The following is a 20,601-nucleotide window of genomic DNA, read 5'->3' as shown; positions in this document are numbered from 1 at the left end:
ATGGCAGGATTTGGTTCTAGTTTGCACCCCTGCCCTGAGATGCAGAAATTCAGAGCTCTGGCGATTAGCATAACAATCCTTACGCATCCGGCTTCATCCTGAGCCTCGGACTTGCTCAATCCAATTTCCAGCCTCTCCTCTTTCTTTAGAAGGGCGGCTAAGTCCAGCCACCAGGACAAGGGAAATGACCTTCTTAAAGAAACCCGGGCCTGCCTTCCCGCACCAAGCCCAACACTTTCCAGAAATAATAAACAGATGGTAGAAGATGCTCTAAATCAGGGGTGGGCAACTGTGACAGGTCCATCCCTGATGGTGGGGGGGGGGGGCAGTTTTCAAAAGTGACCAGGCGTCCCTTTCTGCTTTGGGAAAAGCAGATTTCTTTCAAAAAAGATGTTCAACAGAGTGTGTGTGTGTGGGCTGCAAGCTATTTAGAACAGGAATGGTCCTTCCTGGAAACTTCCAAGAGAGGCCATTGATCTTTTTGCAAATGGCAAGTGAAAGGACAGTTTGATGGTCTGGAGGTGTCGAGAGCCACATCAACAGCATTTGGGGGCCACACACACTTCCCAGGCCACATTTTGCCTACCCTTGCTCTGAATAGAAGGCTTTTATTGATTTTGGAAAGAGATGCCATAGAAAAGAAACAAAGGCATCGAAAGCCTAAACACTAGGATCAGTATTGCTGGTAGCAACAAGCAGCAGTAGTAAAATTATCGTCGTCATCGTCCTCCTTATACTTTGCCTATTTCCTTAGTTCTTTCTTCAGTGTCCTGTTTAGAGTCTCAGATGGTGGGTTTCCTCCGTGGTTAGTATGTGGAATTCCAGCCTCAAGATATCAGGTCTTCTTCTTTATTATTTCTCCTTCAAAAAGCCTGGGGTTTTGCTGACTCTTTGTTCTTTTTGCCCGTTTCTTTTTTTCAGAAGGTTTTTAAAAACCTGCTTTTAAAAAAATGACACCGAAATCCCACATCATAAATTCATAGAATCTTAGAGTTGGAAGGGACCACAAAGGCCATATAGTCCAAGCCCATACTATGGAGGAATAGACAGCTACATGCCCAATCAACGTCTAAAGACCTCCAAAGAAGGAGAGTCCCCTGTCTCCTGCCAAGACAATCCATTCCACTGCCAACAGTTCTTACAGTCAAAAGACTTCCTAAGGTCTAGGTGGAAACTCTTTTCTTGCAATTGGAATCCTTTGGCTGGTGTTCTGCTCTCTGGAACGTCAGAAAACAAGTGCTCTCCATCCTTCAGATATTTAATTTTAAGATTAGTTTCCAAGAGTGATATTGGTCATTGCACGGTTGGAAAAGAATTTCAACTGCCTTTTCATTTCAGCCATACCTGTCCTGGCCAGGTTTCAGCTTTGCCTCCTAGTACTTTGGAGGGCCCCTAATTATGGGCACCTAAGATGGCTGTCTCCCCACGCTCCAGAACAGGGCCACTATCTATCAGTCCCTGTGGATGTTGTCAAGATGTCCGCCTCTCCATGCCTAATGTCAGGGCTACTCTGTGCAGGACGTACTGTTTTTGACTGGAACTCCATACCCTCCAGCATTTCACAGATGGAAACTGGGACACATGGGGCCATGCAGCATCAGGAAGAATAGACAAGCTAGGAGAAGCTGCTGAAGTTTGTCTTTGCCTGAGCCTCCTGGGAAGGGCAAGATTGTTCCCCGTCCTCTTGATTTCCCTGCTGAATGAATGGAGTGCAAACTGCAGCAATTGAAGTAAGCTGAGGACAAAGTGAGAAAGTGGGAAGAGGAAAGAGAAACTGGGGCATTTTTACAGCAGACGAAAAGTGGGATGGCAGAGGATTAGTTGGGACTCTCCCTGCTAAAATGGGACAGCTAGAGAGTACGCAATTGAATTAAGCTGAAGACAAAGGGGTAAAATGGGAGAAGGAGAGAGAAACTGGGACATTTTTAAAGCAGCTGGAAAAGTGGAATGGCAGAGGATTAGTCGGGACTGTCCCTGACAAATAGGGGCAGTTAGAGGGTATAGAACTCTGGGCCATGGGACAGCCCCGTGGCAGTGCTGTTTCCAACACATGGACGCAGATGCTGCTTCTGTGATCTCCAGAGTGACTTGAGGAAACACACGAAACAGATGGGGATTAAGCGGACTAGCAAAGATCCCTTTAGTCTAGGCTAGGTCATGCTGAGTGGGAGAGAGGGGCTCTTGGGCCTGAAGGGTGGGTGGAATTTGGCCCACTGGGATCCCTCCAATGGTACAATTCTATGAGGATCAGCACCAGTCCAAAACATTGATGCATTTTGCCCCGGGATCATAGGGTTGCCTCCTGCCCTCAGGCTCAACTGACAGCATATGAAGACTGTAACACTGACCTGTCACAAAGCGTTGCTGTAAGGATTATGTGGTATAATATAAATGGAACACTTAGAAGAGGTAACCCTGCCTCGTTTTGGTCTATAAATGCTATCTGCCCCCAGCCAGTGGTGGGGATGATGGAAATGGTAGTCTCTCACATCTGAAGGGCTGTACACCTTAGGTCACCCTAAAGTAAGGTAAGGTGTTGGACTGCAGTTCCCATCATCCCTTACACTGCTGCACTATTCAGGGCTGAAAGAATGTAGCTATATCTGAGGAGCCACAGAACTCTTCTGATCAGGGCTATAATAATGTAATAGTACTGAAACAGCCCTCATTCCCATCTGGGGATTCTTGGGATAATAAAAGTCTTTTATTATGGGCAAAGGAAGTCCGCTGGTAAATAAAATGGGAGGGGAACCAGGAGGTCCCTTTGAAAGCAACATTCAGGCAAGGTGAGAATTGAAAGGCAACCATCCCTCTGTGTCTTTTGGGTTGCATTTCACTTCCTTGGCCAAATTAGCCTTTCTAAGCTCTGGTCTCCAGGGTTGTAGTCAATGCTCAAATCCTCACACTGTGCTGGCTCTCTTTTAGAGCAAGGTATGATATAAATGAATAAATTAATAATAAGAAGAACTTTTTCAGTGGCCAGTTCCAAGGTTGATAGTCCTCTGTGGGAGTTCTCCTTCTCTTCCTCTTTATTTTCTGCACATACCAGAAGAAACATAGTATAATGGTTTGAATATTGGACAAGGTCTCTGGGAGACCAGGGTTTGTATCTTTACTCAGTCGTGGTTTGCTCAGCCGTGGGGGGCCTTGGGCGAGTCACACTCTCTCAGCCTCAGAGGAAGGCAAGTGTGGCAAACCTCTGAACAAATCTGGCCAAGAAAACCGGGTTGTCATAAGTCAGAAGCTACTTGACTGAAGGCATGAAACAATAATGGTGTGTGTGTGTGTGTGTGTGTGTGTGTGTAGTAAACCTCTCTTTGCACCAGTGATGTAGCTACCAGAGGGGCAAGATGGGGACTTTGGGTAGAAGAATTCTGCCCATCCATGCAATTTCCTTTCAGTCTCCAAATTTCAAGCTTTGCATACTTCATTACGCAAAGGGATCTTGTTGCACCAAAGAAGTTGTAGCTTATGCTTATGCCACAATTTCTTTGGTGCAGTTATTTTCCAAGATGGTACAAGACACCCTTTTTTGCATACTGATATTCCAGACTAGCATGGCTAGGTCTCAGAATTCAACCCAGGGAATACAAACGCAGCAAACAGAAGAGGTTGAGGTGTGAAGGATTTGCAACATCTCTTTGCAAGGCTAGAAATCTGGGGTTTGGAGGGAAATTTAAGGGAAGGGGGACTTTTTTGGTGGGGAGGGGGCAATGCTTTTATTCCCTTCCCTAGCTACATCCCTGCATTGCACCCCCCCCCCCATAACCAATTAAAAAGGCCAAAGATTCAAGTGGGAGGCTTTTGTGCCTCACATAACGCTGCCCTGAGAAAGGCTCCTCCAGGCTGGAAAAAAAGAAGGCTGTTATTCAGGAGCTGAGTTTGTTTCCATTCAGATCACCTCCACTCTAGTCTTGCTCTCCTTGGAGTTCCCCCGCCTCCCCCCCCCCCCACCCCCCCCCCCCCCCCCCCGCTTCTTATCCAGCTTCCCCCACCAAGTGACAAGACGCATTCAGGCTGAAGTGTCTGGTCTGGAACCCGGCTTGCAAAATTCCCCCTGGTTGGTTCTTGGGGGAGCTGGGTGGTGCATGAGGTGTAGTTACAAGAGGGCAAAAGGAGGGCATCGCTCCCCCTCCAAGGAATTCTGCCTCCCCAAATGAAAGGTCCCTTCACTCCCAACATTTTCTAGCCTTGCAAACATCAGGTGATCATTTAGAAGTATAGTTCAGGCACGCCAAGGAAAGGGGCAGACATAGTGACCAATGGGTGCATCTGTATGGTAGAAATAATGCAGCTGGACACCACTTTAAGTGCTGTAGCTCTGCCCTGTGGAATTCTAGGACATGGAGTTTGACACAGTCCTTTCTCCTTCTCTGCCAAAGCGTGCGGGTGCCTCACCAAATTACAAATCTCAGGAGTCTGTAGAATGGAGCCATAGCTGTTAAAGTGGAGTCCAACTGCGTTCTTTCTCCAGTGTAGATGTACCCTGAAAGAATGAGAACGCAGCAAACAGAAGTGTTCTAGGTGTAAATGGATTTCAGTGCCATGCCACATCCTCCAACTGTCCCATCAATCCCCTGTTGTTCCACTTTTCTAGCTGCTTTTAAAATGTCCTGGCTTTTCTTTCCTCTTCCCCACTTTCTCCCCTTGCCCTCAGCTTCCTTCCACTGCTGCAGACTGGTTCAAAGTGCAGAAGTAGTTTGCAGTCCATTATTTCGGAAGCGGTGGCAGAATTTGCCCTTCCCAGTTGGCTCAGGCAAAAGCAAACTGCTGTATCCTCCCTTCGCTCGCGTGTCCTTCCTTGTGGCCATCTTTTGCCCTCTCGGCCATGCTCTGACATTGCTTGGCCTGGTTTTCATCTGTGCAAAATGGGAAGTTAGGAGATTGCTGGCCATGCGGGGAGGTCCCCAGTATGGTGATGAGTGGATCTGAGAAGAAATGCCACCAGAGCATCCCCTCCTGGCCTGGCCTTGCCCCTGAACCAGAGGGGCCCCCTTAGCGTCTTGAGGTCAGATGTCAGTTTTGTCTTTGGTCAGGCCCGGAACTCTCCTCTCTTTGTGGGGAGATGGAAGCCATTTCCTCCCACATGGAATGGACGGCTGATGAGAAACAGGTCCCCCCTCAAGGAAGCGTGAGGAGGCAAAGGTCAACACCGACCACAAAAGAGGAGGCGGCTGCGGCCTGTCTTTGGGTGCCGGAAGTCTCCCAGGGCTCACTGCTGTTTCCTTCCAATAAGAGACCAGAGGACAGGACCAGAGAGGCAGGAGAGCAAGAAAGCAGCCTCCCCTAACAAGTCAGCAAATGTCCAACTAAAGCGCAAAGCAATTGCTGGTCAAAAGGCATTCAGGAGGCTTGCTTGTTACTTTCATTGATGGATTGGCTGGATGTCTTGTCTTTCTTGTCTCTCCATGTGGAACCCATATGGCCCTCTCTCAGTTGAACCTACTTCCCAAGGTGGTTGTGAGAATCAAGTGGCAAGGAGGGGAACCATACGCCCCACTGCTTGAAGATGGGCTATGAGGGTGACCAACGTCAAGTCAAGAAGTCTCTCATCCCTTCTGAGGCTTCAGAAGTGGCGGAGAGCTTTCTCTTGGAATCCAGGAGACTAGCATCTTTAGGGTAGCTATTTCCAAAATGGAGGCAGAATTGTAGCCTTGGACTTCCAGCAAGGACAGGACTTCATTTGGCAAAGTAGGAGATGAGGTTTGATCTCTCAGGTGGTGGATACCTTGGAAAGGATTCAAGGCTGTCACTCATCCTGAGCCGCTAGAGATTTAGGGTGTATATTTCTGTCCTAGCACCTGGATGGGGGCTTAGCCTGTGAGCCAATCCTATTCCCACCGGCAGCTTCTGTGGGGCCACTAGGGCTGCCTGGCCCTTTCAAAGGGCAAGCGGAGGCTGACCTCAGGCAACTACTTTGAGAGGACAGCCAACTGTGAGCAGTTAAGTATTATATTTTTGGCACATTATACCACTTGGGTCACTTTGTGCAAGCAGAGCACATTGGGGGGTTCTGCCTTAGCTCCACAATACAGTACCTTAAGCTAAGGGTGCATTCACGTTGCAGAAATAAAGGGACACCACTTTGACTGCCATGACTCTATCCTGGGATTTGTCATTTGGGGAGGCACCCAAGCTCTCTGACAGACCAGGCTGAACAGCTCACCAAACTACAGATCCCAGGAGTCCATAGGATGGAGCCATACCAGGTAAAGTGGTGTTAAACCACTGTGGGGCAGGTCTCCAACTTGGTGAACTCTTTTCTCTGTCCCATCAACTGGGTGCCCCACACCCTCTAATTTTTCACAGATGAAAACTGGAACATATGTAGCTGAGCAACATCAAGATGGTAAAAGTTATTGATAAGGAAGAACAGACAACCCAGGAGAGGCTGCAGCAGTTTGCTTTTGCCTGAGCCGCCTGGGAAGGGCAAGACTCCTTCCACACCTCTACCCCTGTGAGTTAACTGAGTGCAAACTGCTTTTGCCTGCTGAATCCAATTTGCAGTCGTTGAAGTAAGCTGAGGACAATGAGGGAAAGTGAGAGGAGAAGAGAAATGGGGACATTTTAATAGCAGCTGAAAGTGTGTGATGGCAGATGATTCATCAGGAGGATCCCTGCCAAATTGGGAGAGTTGGCTGGTATGGTACCCATGACGGAATAGGCAGGAAGAATGTATAGCCACAGGCATCATGGAGCAACATGTACTGGTGCCGTGCCGTCTTCGCGCCAAGAAACATGGAGCACAATCTCATACAAATGTCTGTGAAATGAAAGGAGCTGAGCACCCACCCTGCTGGGCTGGCCCCATTTCTTTTTACTTTTTTGAACATCCACAAAGAACCAGCTGGCTCAAGGTGGAAACTGGGAAGTTCTCCATTCAAGTCTTATCTCAGATATGAACTCTGTGGTTGCGGAGAAGCCCATATTCCTCAGTGTCACCCTCCAGATTGGCAAGACCTGGAGTACGGCTCTAAAAATTACTGCAGCCAGGCACACAGGGGCAAGAATTGTGTGGCCCAAGTTGTTAGACTGCAATGCCCAGCATTCCTCACCCATGGCTCTCTCTGGGAAGGGAGTCCCAGAGCTTGGGAGCAGCCACTGAGAAGGCTTTGTCGCCCACATTGCCGCCAGATCTCCTCGTGAGGGACAGAAAGAAGGGCCTCCTCCCCAGCAGATCTCAAAGCACAGGTGGGCTCCGATTGGGAGATAAGGCCCTTCACTTGTTAAGGAAGTACAAAATTGCTACCTCCCAAGACTGAGTTCCACCTTAGCTTTGCCAACAAGGACTGAGGCCTTTTCCGTTCATTTCATGTCTGGGCAACAAATCGGACACATTGGAGAGCGATGCCAAGTGATTTTATATTTCACACTTATTGAGACTGTGAACTTCAGAAGATGGGAGCCATTCCTTGGGGCTCTTTTGGGGCACCTGAGGCGATGCAACGGTGCCACTTGTAACACTGGCACCTGGTTGTGAACAAAGCTTGCTCCCTCGGTAGGGATGCAGCCTGGGCTGACCTTAAAGGAAGTGTGCTTACCCGGTTCTGAACCCCATGGAAAGTAGCCAGGGGCAAGTGCCAAGCTATAATTCACAGAAGACGACGACAAAGCTTGGTGGCAGAGGGTGGCTAGTGTCAGGAAGGTCCAACATGCTATAGCCTTGTGGCATCCACGCTGCCCCTCACCTGCTGAGTTATATGCAGTTAGGCTATTCCAGGGACTGGAAATATTCCAGGCAACCCATGAAAGACTCTGTCCCCAGGCATCCGAGGAAGTAGGCTCAAGTCTTGTGCAACCAACTTCTTTCATTCAGTATGCAAAGGGATCTTGTTGCGCCTTTGAGAGTTACTGAAAGAAAGACTATCCAGGGGTAGCTGTGTTGGTTATGTAGCAAAGGACAATAACATCCCAGGTCCACCGAACAGCGATACCTTTATTGGTCAACCAACATGCACCAAATACACTTTTGAAGCTCCACTGGCTTCTTGTTAAAAAGACTAGAGGAGAAAAGAAAAACAAAACATGACGATGTCGGTCACTAGGCTGCGTTTTGCCCAGATGTTGCTGTTGTCAGTCACGCATCTGAGGAAGTGAAGTCTTGGAAAGCTCCTGCTGCCCACTTCTCTTGTTTGGTGAGCCTCAAACAAGACGCCAAGATCCCCTGGCAGGCTCCTTTCCCAAACTAGCATGGTGAGGTCTTTGCGTTCTTTCAGCGAGGGTGCCATAGGCTGCCTCCGCACTGCAGTCGTAATCCAGGTTGGCACCACTATTCACTGTCATGGCTCAACATCTTTGATTCCTGGGCACTGTTGTGCTTGCGAGACCCTGGGCCTTCTGTCTCGTGGTACCTCGACAAAGAACGGTTCCCAGAATGCCACAGCACAGAGCCAGGGCCGCCAGAATGGTGTCAACCCGGATTGTTTCTGCAGTGCGGATGCTTTTGCGAATGGGTTTCCCAGACTGACAGGGCTGGGGCTTTGAATTGCCCGGAGTGGGGCGGCCTTCCTTTTTTGCCAGGCCCCGTCTCCTGGCTTTTCCCCGCCAGCATGGAGCCAGGGCCAGAAGGGCCCTTCTGGTTCGGAGCCTGGCTTTTGTGGTCTCCAAGGGGAACTGACATGGTTCTTTCTCTCTGTTTTGGCCAGAAGGAGCATCCCTGTCCCTTGGCCTTTTCCTCAGGGGCGCCAAGTTTCCCTCAGCTGAGGAGGGCCCGGGAGCCCTTCCCGCCAAGGCCTGCTCCCTGACTCCGGAAAGGCCCCAGCAGCAGCAGCAGCAGCAGCAGCAGCAGGAGGGGAAGAAGGGGCTCCCCTTGACCGGGTCTCCTTTCCTCAGGTGGAGAACAAAGCGGGGCCCTGGCCTCCCTGAGGCCTGCGGCTTTTGTTCGCCCCAAACAGAGCCGCGGAGGGAGAAGGGCAAAGGCAGGAGCCCCCATCCCCGCTCTCTTTCTCGGGGCCCCTTTGGGCTGCTGCTTCTTCTTCTTCTTCTTCTGCCGCCGCTTTGGAGGGGAGGAGGGGGGAGGAGCCGGGCAGGTTGCTCCCAGCCGCTGGGCCCGGCCCGCCCTCCTCCGCCTCCGCCTCCTCCTCCTTCGGGCTGCGCGGGGTCGGGGGAGGGGGCAGCATGGCCTGGCCGTCCGGCCCCTTTTCCACCGCCGCGGCTCAGCTGCTCCGGGAGTCTGGCGGCGGCGGCGGCGGCGGCGCTCTTCCTCGCGCGGCCCTCCCCAGCTCCGAATGGAGCCCGAAGCCCCCCAGCCCCCGGGCCTCGCCTCCTCCTCGCCGGACTCCCCGCACGACCCTTGGTAGGTAGGCTGGGCCCGGCCCCGGCCCCCGCCTTCCCCGCCTCCGGGGCCTGCACCCGCGAACCGGCAGCCAGGAGGCGGCGGCGGCGGCGGCGGCGGCGGCGAGGGGCCAACATGGCCGATGCTCCCGCCGCCCTCTCCTCCTCCTCCTCCTCCTCCTCCAGGCCTCCTCCTCCTCCTCCTTCGCGTCGGAGGAGGAGGTGGTTCCGGGGCTCCCTCGCCTTCGCCTTCCCCGGCCTGGCTAAAGGCGCCTCTTCTTCTTCTTTCCCCTTCTCTCCCTCCGCAGCAAAATGTTCATCGGAGGACTGAGCTGGCAGACGACGCAAGGTGAGTCCGCCGCAGCCAAGCCAGGCAGAGAGGGAGGGAGGCGGCCCCGGGGGCCTCTCGGGGAGCCGGGCCCAGCAGCCCTTTCTTTCTTTGCTGGGCACCTGCGGCCCAAACTTTCCCAACTCCTCCTCTTCCTCTTCCCGCCATGGCTGGCGCTTCCAGAGGGCCCTGGAACAAGGGACGAGGAAGGAGGCAGGAGGCAGGGCCATTGTGGTGGCTGGAGGCAGAGAGAGAGGAGGCTTGGGATCCTGGGCCTCGCTGGTGATGGGGAAGGAGGCGCTTTCTTTGGCTGCATCCACACCAGGGAAAGAACCCGGTTTGGCACCGCTATCTGTCTCAAGGCGATGGCATTCTGGGAGTTGGAGTTTGTTGTGGGGTCCCCAGCGGCAGAGCTCCCGCCGGGGACCCCACAACAAACTCCAACTCCCAGAAAGACAGCAAGAGCGAAAGTGGGTTATTTCCCCAGTGTGGATGCAGCCTTGCTCCCGTTCCCAGCAGCCTCTGGGCCTGGGTGGGTTGAGGGGCCCATGGGTCTCCTTTTGTTGTCCTTTGCAGAAGGCTTGCGGGAGTACTTCAGCCAATTCGGGGAAGTCAAGGAGTGCCTGGTCATGAGGGACCCGCTGACAAAGCGCTCCAGGTGAGTTGGCCCCCGTTTGCCCTGCCCTTGGCACCTCCTCTTCCTCGCCATCCATCCCTCCAAGCCTCCCTCGCTCGCTCGGCTGACCAACTTGTCCTCTTTTGCTTCCTGCCGCCAACGCAGGGGATTCGGCTTCGTCACCTTCATGGACCAAGCCGGCGTGGACAAGGTGCTGGCCCAGTCCAGGCACGAGCTGGACTCCAAGACGGTGAGTTGGCCTCCCTCTCCTCCACAGTCCACAGGGCTCTGGGATTCATTGGCAACAAGAGAGCCTGAGCTATTGGCGGAAGTATTGATCCAGGCTCTGGCTGCCATCAGTTGCCATTAGGCCGGCGCCGGGTGAATGAAAGGCCGCTGGGTTTCTTGGTGGAGGCTTTGGGGTTTGCCCAACTTTCAGCCTTGTGAAAAGTAGGTAGGAGAGGTGTTAGAACAAGGAGGTTGGCTGGATGGCACAGAAGAATGCGCATGTGTGGGCCATGCTGGTGAATCAGTTGATAGGACACACATGGCGGTTAAAGGAGACCAAGGGGCTCTTCTCCCACTTGGCTGCTGACCTTGTCGCTTGGACCGGATGCTAACCGTATTGAAGGAGACTTGAGGCTTCAAGGGTTTGCTCTGTTCTCTCCCATCTCTGTCAACCTTGTCTAGTTCCTTAGTGAGTGTCTCCTTTGGGCTGGAAGGGAGAGGGACAGGATTTGATCGGGGTTCCCCCCCCCCCCGGATGTCCCAATCTTGGGAGCCTTAATGGTGGCCCAGAGGGCCTTCCCTTTTAGACTCCTTACAAGGCATCCCTTGGGGAGTCAAACAGCGGTGTGTCTTTGCTCTGAGATGTCTTGAAGCCCTCTCCTGGGGAAGCCAAGCCCAATGAGAAGGACATCTACAGGAGTTCACCAGAAAGGGGAAATCCATTTGGCACATGCTTAGAGATGCACGCTTTTCAGGTTGCGGAGCTGTTCCTTAGGCATCAGGAATGAGCTCTGGGGCACTCCAGCCCATTTCCAAGCAGAATGATTTCACAGGCAATAAAGTTCTGAGCTTGTTTTTAGTCAGGGAGCTTTGGAAGAACTGAGAGATGTTTGGTGGTGTTTGCCTCTCTGTCTCAAAGGCCTGTAATTGTCTCCTGATGCTTTCATTCAGTTCCACAGCGCACCTGTGAGACTGGCAATCTGGTGGTCCTAGGTATATCCCTATCTCCGTAGTCCTCCTTGGTCTCTCAGTGCTTTCTCCTTCATCTCTGTCAGCATGGCTGGGAAAGAGAAGCTGAAGAAAGCAGAGGAAGCGTGGGTCTTGTAAATCTGCCACCTTGACGGCTTCTGAAGACCTGCCGAGGAGACTTTTCCTGACATCAGGCGCAATTGTAGCACCTCCACCCTCACCTCAGGGCTGTTTGCATGTTTAGGAAGCAACACGCCTTGTGCTCAGGGAAAGGGGCCAAGGCTGCTAGGGCCGAAACGTCTGGAAGGGAAGGAGCCGGAATGAATTGGGGAGGGGGCATGCTGAAGTGATCAACAACCAGTACAGCTGTTCCCTTCCCATTCCCACCATATGGTGGGTATTTGGTTGGCTAATAATGGGCGACTGAGGCTGTTCCAACTGGTGGCCTGCCCAGGTTGTTTTAGAGCCTGTGATGGGAATCTTTATGTGGGAGAGTCTTGAAAAGAATGTTTTCCGTCCTTTATTTTACGTTGGGGATGCTGGTGAGATGAAAAGCAATTTTTAAAAAAGACTTTTAATAGTGGTACTAATGGTTGTTTTGGCTTAATAAACAGCCCAAAGTTATATTCAGAGGAAGGAACGGGCAAAAACCCCTTAGAGTATTCCTTGCCTTAGAAAGCCCTCTGAAATTCATGGGGTTGCCATAAGTCAACGGGCAACTTGAAGGTACCTTGTCGTCGTTGTGTGCCTTACAAGTTGTTTCCAAGGCTTGTTTGGGTTTTCTGTGATGCTAAAATGATTTGGGCTGGCTCCCAGTCATTGGATTGCTTTCTATCATCTGGGGGCTAAACAGGTGTCCTGAGCAAGGGCACTCTTGACCCATTGCTAAGTGAAACTAAGGAACTGTGTTTGACGGCAGACTGGAACCCTTATCTTTCAAGACTTTGTTAATGTGGTCCATAGTTAATATGGCAGTTTGTCTTCTATTTTACTTCGCTTTGTCCTCAGATGCTTGCTTCTGCAGAAGAGAAAAGTATGTGGACTATTACATGGGATTGTTGTTGGACCACAAAGTATCTCTTGTGGATACTTTTTATCCAGTTTTTCCCTATGGTTGGAGTCTTGGACTTGAGATAAGGGAGCTCAAGGTTAGGATTGTGTGGAGCAAAACCAAACAAAAACTAAAGAAAAAACCAAACAAAACATTCTTGTGTTTGGTTTTGTTTTTTGAAACTGAATTAAAAGTTCAGTAGAAGGACCAGCCTGCCAAAAAAGTTTTTCTGCACAAGCCTCCAGAAAAAGAAGGGAAGCAATGTATTGCTGTCCTTTATTTTCAGGGGCTTGTGGAAGAGAACTTTGCAGAGGCTTCTGCCCTCGCTGTGTGGAACTGAAGTAGAGTTTTGATAAGGTGCACTGTCTGAGGCAAACAAAAGAAAACATCTTTCCTTGTCTCTGCCTGGATGATTTACTGTGAAAATGGTTTTAGCTCCACAGAAGCCTTCCTTTTGATGTGCATTCCACCTGAGTGCCTATGAGAAAGTTCCCCTTCAACTTATGCCAGCCTTGCTCAGGGCAGATGCTCTGAGGTTCTTTGGAAGTGAGGAAAATAAAAACATCATCTTGTTCCCACCTTAGTTTTGAAGACCCCTGATATTTTGAGGTCGACTTTGGGCACCTGATGTAGGCGCTCAGGGCTGTGAAGGATGTTGCTGTGAGAAAGATGTTGGTCTTTTAAAGACTGGGGATTTTTTTTGCTACAGGAGTAGCTGTAAGTTACTTAGGAGTCCCACTATAGTGAGTAAGTTTTGAGATACTTGTTTAGCATTTGGCTGTAGCAGGGAAGAGGGGTTTTACGGAGGGCAATTCCACCTTCTCCAAACTTTGCTCCATTAAACCTGTCAAGGATCTCTGTGGGAAGAGCTTCTTCCCTCCTACGCTTAAAGGAGCAAGCGATGGGCATATTGGCTTGCCTGAATCCGTGAGTATCTCTGGGGAGACACCACTGAGTTACAAGTTGTGGTTGCTGACCTGGTTCTTTTCCTCACCTGGCACACTCTTTCTCTCTTGGCTTTGAAAAGTAGGGTTGCTGGGCCTCTGTGAGTGTGGTGGCACAGGGTGCGGGGAGGACTGAAGTGAACCGAGGGAGAACAGACAGGGTCTCAGGCTATGGAGAACATGATGGGGGTTGGCCTGGCTATTGAAATTCCCTGATGCGGCTGGATGCATGGATGGAGGGGAAGAAGCAGAAAGTGTGTGTGTATGTGGGAGGTAACTTTGCCGGTCTTCTTTTTTCTTTGTTTGGAGCTTTAAATGTTCTATCATCTTGGCTCCCCCCCCCCCCCCCCCCGTTGCATCCCCACAAGTCCTGGACCAGCTTGAGATGTAGCCCAATACGGTGAATCTAAATGGTACCCTGGCATTCACACCTCATCCACATTTCACATTTCCTTTGCCCGGAGCCATAGGCTCAGGAACTGAGAAGGGCATGGCTTGAGCCCCCTTAAACTAGGTTGCGGGTGGCTGAGTGCTCCCATTTCCCAAATGTTCTGGCCAAGTTGGACCATCAGGACTCCTCTATGTAATAGAGCCTCCTCAGGCGTTATCAATCACTAGAGAATAGTAAAATAGAGATGGTTATTGAGCCCTCCTAGGACTAAAAAATTAGGTTGCCTGCAGCCTATCCTGTGCACGCTTCCTCAGGAATAAGTTACATGGAACACATGGAGGGTGCTGCGTCCACATTGTGCTTGGAAGAAGCTCCTGTTTAAAGAAGTTTCAGTGGTAATGAATGGGGAAAGTAATTTGCTTTTGCCTTGCAAGTACCTGCAAGGAGACAAAACAAGTAACAACGGGTTCCTCCACCATTAAAACAGTTCAAGGGTCCCTGCTCAGGAGATGATTCTACAGGGTCATTCTCCCAGGAGTTGTGGCAAACCACAACTTTGCGGAAGAACTTGGTTCTATAGTGGTTTTCATCCTTTTTGGAGTCACAGAGCCCTATGAGAGTCTGATAAAAGCTAAAGGACTCCCACACCATTTTCAAAGTAACAGGAAGGAAACTGAAGGGAAATAGTAATTCTTTTTGGCTTCCAGTTGACAGACCCCCCCTCCCAAGCACATCCACTGTCCCCCCAGGCGTTCTGTGAGCCACAGTGTAAAAGATCTCATTTCAGTAATACTATGAAATCTGCCACCTTGTCTTGTCTTTTGATAGACTTTGCCTTGCTGCTTCATTTTTAAATTATTTGCTTGGCAGCATGGACCAGCCAACAGCCTTGCAAAGCCAATAGAATAAACTGCCCATTATATATTAAACAAGTCACCAGAAAATGGATTAGAACTGCCTTCCAGAGACAAGTTAATGACCTTCCTTGAGAAGAGTTGTAGGGCTCCAAGAAAGTCCCTTTTGCCTGTGATGGGGAATGATGCATACCCATGAACTGGTGGGGACTTTGTTTTTGTTGTGTGTCTTTGAGTCATTTCTGACTTACTCCAACGACCTTATCGTTTTGTTCAGAGGGGGTTTGCTTTTGCCTTCTTCTGAGGCTGAGAGCCAGTGACTTGCCCAAGGTTGCCCACTGGGTTTCCACGACTGAACTGAGAGACATTCAAACCCTGGTCTCCAGAGTCCTCATCCAAGGCTCAAACCGCTACACCACAATGGCTTGCTGGGGACTAGAATGCCCAGAATCCCTCAAGCAACATGGTTAGTAATCAGGTTAGTTGCAGAACTGTGGGAGCTGTAGTTCACAAAACTTACTTTTCCAAGCTTTGTGCAGTCCCTATGAAAGCTCGCTTGGGCTCAGTAGCAGTTCTAGCTTGCACGTGTTTTTGCTTGGGCAAGTTCCCCTGCTGGCTGAATGCAAAGCTCATGGGTACGTTCAAATGGCAGCAGCTTTTCAGGAGTATTTAAAATTGCTCACAAGCTGGGACTTGGGAGAGTCTCCGAGAAAGTAGGGGAAGGAGTTCAGCCTTTTGCCCTCCCGTGGATAGCCTTCGACTGTTATTTATGTATTGCTCTGGATTGTAAATCTTAATGTTCTGTCTTCCCCTCCTGTCCTTTATAAACTATTTGCTTTTGCGGCACTTTGTGAGGACTAGAGTTCTGCCACAAAACTCTTTATCTCCTTTCCTGGTACTGTATTTAAATCCTTGTTGCCACATTGCCTTCTGCTGAATCAGACCCAGGTCTTTTTAGCCCAGTGGTACCTGCTCCAATTGGCAGCATTTCAGCCTTTTTAACTGGGCCCAATCCTTTGAAACGGGCTTCTCACTCAGGCCAGACTTCTGTTAACGGGATGTGTCTCCCGATGAAGCTGAACTGGTTTGTACTTGCATGTGTACCACCCCTGCAGCTGATGCCTGTGTGAACTGACTCTCTTGAACAACAGTGTTCTCAAGGAAGAAGAAAAAATCTTTGTTGTTCCATTGAGTTTGAGGCAGCGTATTTGGTTCTCTTGCTCTTCTTTCTCCACCTCCCCATTTTATCCTCACAACAACCCTGTGAGGTAGGCCAGACCGAGAGGGAGGGTGACTGGCCCAACCATGGCTCAGAGGAGACTTGTGCCTGGATCTCCCCAAGCCTGTGCCCAGCACTAGCCACCACACCAGCATTCTGCTGTGAGATTAGATCTCTTGTGGCTCATTTACACACTTGAAGTCATGAATGTTGTAGATATGAAATGATGAGAATGCCTGGGTGAACCAGCCCTGAAAGCTGTTGGTCTTAGTGGTATCCCCCACCTCCCTGGGAGTGCAGAGTGAGTTAGGGGCAGTTGTGGGAGGAGAACTACTGTGCTTTTTCATGGCTGGTGTTCATTTGTAAGTGAGATCAGAGTGCTCTGGGGTTTGTCTGTAGGCTTAATAGTTACTGTGGGTTGACTGGACGATTGTGACAGTAGTATTCTGAAGGGTTTTGTTCTCCTCTTGAGGCAGGAAGGGAGAAGGGGGGCCATTTCGGATTTAGCACACTGGCACCAGAGATCTGCCGACGTGTCTTCTGTGGCTCTGTCCGGCTGTGACATTGATTTGGCAATAGATCTCACAGATAATGATGCCAGCCAGTGAAACATGGTTACATGGGCTTTAATTGTAATTACATGGTGCTTGGAGTTGGTAGTAGGCTGGTGAAGAAGCCGATGATGCCCTTGCTTTTTAGCTGTAAGGTCACTAGTCCTCATGATTGGAAATGAAAGCAAAGAGGTTTTTAAAGGAGGGTATTTATGATTATTTATCAGACAAGTTGAAGGCCCATGCACACTCCTCCCCCGTGCATTTATATAGCACTCAAGAGCGTTGACAGCACTTCAGGTGTGTGAACTCAACCTTGTACGGTAGGTGAGTTTTATTACCTCTATCCATCTTTCCGACAGGTGGGGCATGCGGGGAGAATGGACCATAGCTTGCCAAAGGGCAGCTGTCTATGTGACCTGATAACAGTTTCCCCAGTGTGACACCCTCTAAATGTTTTGGACCACAACCCCCAACATCCCCAGTCAGTGTGACAAGGGCCATGCGGGTGGGAGTTGTAGTCCAGTTGTAGAAAGCTGCCTTAGGAAATACAGTTGTCTGGGTGGGTTGGCTGGTGGGGAGAGGACGTACCCTGATGGTTCCCCATAGATTCCCCTCTTCTGCTGGAAGGGAAGGAGGGAGGGCTGTGGTCTCAGGGGTCTGACAGTCTTTCCCTGCAAACTTTCCTTTGCCTCCTTGGATTGTACCCACCTCTCTTGTTGAGCAGAACTGGAATGGAAGATCATGTTGCTCCAGCAGACTGTGGGATGGAAGTTCCCCCATTCTGCAGGGTCTCCTCTTCTGGGCAGGGCAGGAGTTGTGGGATACCAGGCCGTCTTTTGACTCCTGGCTAAAACCATGAACCTGCCAACTGTACTGTAAGATGAGGCTGATGGGGTGGCTGTTAGGTTTACTAAGAGAAGGTGTATGAAGGACTGTGAAGCTGGGGTTCTGTAGTGGCGTGCCTCTTGGGTAGAAATCCTTACACTAGTTTTCTCTCTGTTTGTGTTGGGGGGAAGGCTGTTGGCTCTGAGCCTCCTTTGGAAATTGACCATTGAAGAAATAGGCTGCTCAGAGCTGGGAGCCTTCTCCTCCCATTGCCACCACTGTTGACTTAAGTGCACCAGCAGAGTTGTGGGATCTTGGCCTGAGTGCCTCGGAGGGCTGTGGTAGAAATGTTAGCAGTGGTAGTGATGAGGGTAGTTATTAAATGGGAGGGGGGAACCCCCAACAGACAGTTGTTTTTCTGTTTTCGCCCTGTGGAAATGGTTGCGGAAGGGATGGCAGGAGGCAAAGGTGTGAAGCATGGAGAGAGGTGCACTGCTCTGCCTGAAGCTGGCACTTTACATATGTGTTGGACAACAACTTAGATTCAGTAGGCAACTAACTTGAATGATAGCACTTCCGGAAGATATAGTCTGGAATCCTGCTGGGATGTTATGGTGGGAGGGGGAATTGAGGTGGATGGGGCCAATTTTTGCCCCCATGATCCTCTTCACGGGCTGTACCTGTGTATCCAAGGTGCACTGGAAGTGATTTGGCATCACTTCCAGCTACCATTTTTGGCCATTTTAGAAGACTTTCTGGTGTCGAAGTCTTTCCTGACCAGCAACTTTCTGGTGTGTTGGAGGTTTTGGGGTGAGTGACTTAAACTGTGGCATTTCCAGGTAGTTTTGGTATGTTTGGGATGACTTGGGCTAAAAATAAAGTCACCTGGAAATCAGCCCGGAAAATTCCAAACAATTGGGAGGTTTTAGGGTTCTTCATAGGGCTTTAAGGAACATCAAAAACGGGACTTGGGGACCATATGTGGTGCATAGGCCACACTTTCCCCACCCTGCTCTAACATTTTTGTGAAAATGGTAGTGCTTTCTCAGAGGTGGTGTAAGTGTGATCCCTAGCTCAGCCAACAAGCACACGCAGAACATTCTCTCTCACTTTTGCCTCAGGACAATTTCACACTGCACATTTATAGCACTATGGTTCCACTTTAACTGCCATGGCAACTTCCTATGGAATCCTGGGGTTTGTAGTTTAGGAAGGGACATTTAAAATTCTGTACAGAAAGCTCTACCACAGCGGCTCAGTCAGTGAAAGAATTTTCTTGAAATGACCGCCTGCTTAGCCATTGCAATCCCAGCAGATGGACTGTTCCTTCCCGATGAATTGTGCCGGGAGACGAACGCCTGGGTTAACTTTGGCTGAAATATGGGAGTCTCATCTTGGCAGGAGCTGAATGTTGCTCCCTGAGAACTGAAAAAGACAGGGGACGATTGTTTAGACTTGTTATCTCCCATTGGCCCTCGTGCTGTCCCGAGGATGCAGAACTCCCTGTGGATTTCTGTTTTTCTGTCCCAATGCAAAGGGGATTGTGTGCCTGTGTGAACAGCGCCAAGAGATGGAGGACAGAGATTGCTTCTGGGAAGCCCAGAGTCAGGTAACCAAGAACAATTGGTGAGTGGACTTTTTGCTTTCTGAGGAAAAGCTGGAGAGTGAGTGTGGGCAAAGTGTTGCCTTCTCAATGTTGTTGGACTTCAGCTCCCAACAGCCCTTGCCAGCATAACCCATGGGGAGAAGTGCCGGAATCTCAGTCCAGCGACATCTAGAGGGCTGACTCCCTGCTCCCCCATTGAAGAGGTTGGAGGTCGTGCTTCAGCTTGGAAGAGTTATGACTGGACAGGAAAAAAACCTGGAATCATTATTCAGAGGTATAGCTGTATTAGTCTGGAATATCAGTTTTCAAAGGAATTTTGTTGCACCTAGAGTTGCACCTCAGTGTGGTGAGCAAATAAGGGACGGTATGTACCTTCCTTATTAACTTCTAAAAGGCATCTTCACTGCTTACTCTTGGGGTGCAAGAGCAAAGGCTAGTTGGGCAACATACAAACATTGTTCCTACAGTGAGAGTGAGAGATGGTCCCTGCATTTAAAAACCTAGCATGCCAAGGGAAAGGCTGAGCTAGGACCTCTCACCTGACATCTGGTCTTTAAATTCAAAGATAACTGCATGGAGGAGAATTTGATTTTGAAGGTCTTATTCTCTGCCATGCTAGAAATTTGGGAACTGAAGGAAAATTCTGTAGGTGGGTCCTTGAGTGCGCATAGCCGTATTGATGCACACACTACCTGCCTTTCTTGCTTCTTCAGCTGTTAAAATTTCAATCTTAAGGTCAGTGGGGACAGGAATCTCTGTCTTGCTTACTCTACCATGTAAGATGCTTGATATAGTGATTATGGGCAGGGAAGATATATTCTCAGAATAGGTTGAAGGATTCTGGGCATTATAGTCCACAAAAGTAGCCATTGTGAGGTTTTGGAGTGCAACACATAAGGGAAGGAAGGAGAGTTCACGGAACAAGAGGAAAGGATCCTCAGGAAAAGCAGCCATAGGGAAGGACCAAGATTACTGCCACACTGCGGAATGAATGCAATTTGACACTGCTTTAATTCCTGTAGCTCCATCCTATGGATTCCTGGGATTTGTAGGTTGTTGTGGCACCAGAGCTGCATTGCAGTCCAGGACCCTCCTGTGATACCAAAATCCATGGATGCTCAAGTCCCATTAAATACAATAGCATTGTGATATGATGTTCCTTACATAAAATGGCAAGATCAAGGTTTGCTTTTTAGAACTTATATATTTTTTGAATATTTTCAAGCTGTGGATGGGTGATTTCATGGGTAAAGAAACTGTGGATATGGAGGGCCACCTGTACACCTAAGGCGTCCTGAGCAAAGGGGCAGGCAAAGCAATCCCGGGAATGCCAACACAGCAAAGAGGAGAGTTCTGGGATTTTCAGTGTTTCCTTTTTTCTGCAGTGGTAGATATTTGGGGACTGAAAGAAAAGTTCATAAAGAGAGCAGGATCCTTATGGGGAGGCAGTATCCTCATTTTACCCCTCTCCAGGTATCCCCTGCTGCTCCCATGTTTGTCCTTCTGCCAGCATATCTTCACTGGCAGAATCACTGTGGTGGCAGAGCGTTTGGTTGGTGTGCCTGTCACGGCAGTGGCGTATCTGGCCTGATGCCAGCTCTTCTTACCGTATGACTTTCCAGCGTAGGACTGCTCTGTTTGTTGCATTTCCTCCCTCATCCAATGGTTCAAATCATGGTATAAAACGAACATGGCACATTTTTAACTGCCACTCTCCCCACCTCTCTGTTTACAGACTTGGAT

At 49.8% G+C, this 20,601-nt stretch overlaps 1 protein-coding gene across 4 annotated transcripts in view; it reads left to right on the top strand.

Moving 5' to 3' along the window:
• Positions 1-9,092: 9,092 nt before the first annotated feature.
• MSI1 (musashi RNA binding protein 1) overlaps positions 9,093-20,601 on the top strand; it is a 37,889-nt gene continuing 26,380 nt past the window's right edge. For all 4 annotated transcript variants that reach the window (XM_042441610.1, XM_042441609.1, XM_042441607.1 and 1 more), the window contains exons 1-4: positions 9,093-9,295; positions 9,582-9,622; positions 10,178-10,259; positions 10,383-10,467. In XM_042441610.1, coding sequence (XP_042297544.1) covers positions 9,228-9,295; positions 9,582-9,622; positions 10,178-10,259; positions 10,383-10,467 — 276 coding nt within the window. In that variant the 5' untranslated portion in view covers positions 9,093-9,227. The remainder of the gene's footprint in view (positions 9,296-9,581; positions 9,623-10,177; positions 10,260-10,382; positions 10,468-20,601) is intronic.

Source organism: Sceloporus undulatus, chromosome 10 (assembly GCF_019175285.1).
Source record: "Sceloporus undulatus isolate JIND9_A2432 ecotype Alabama chromosome 10, SceUnd_v1.1, whole genome shotgun sequence".
NCBI lineage: Eukaryota > Metazoa > Chordata > Lepidosauria > Squamata > Phrynosomatidae > Sceloporus > Sceloporus undulatus.
Note: the sequence above shows the minus strand (reverse complement) of the source record. Positions and strands in the feature narration are given on the sequence as shown.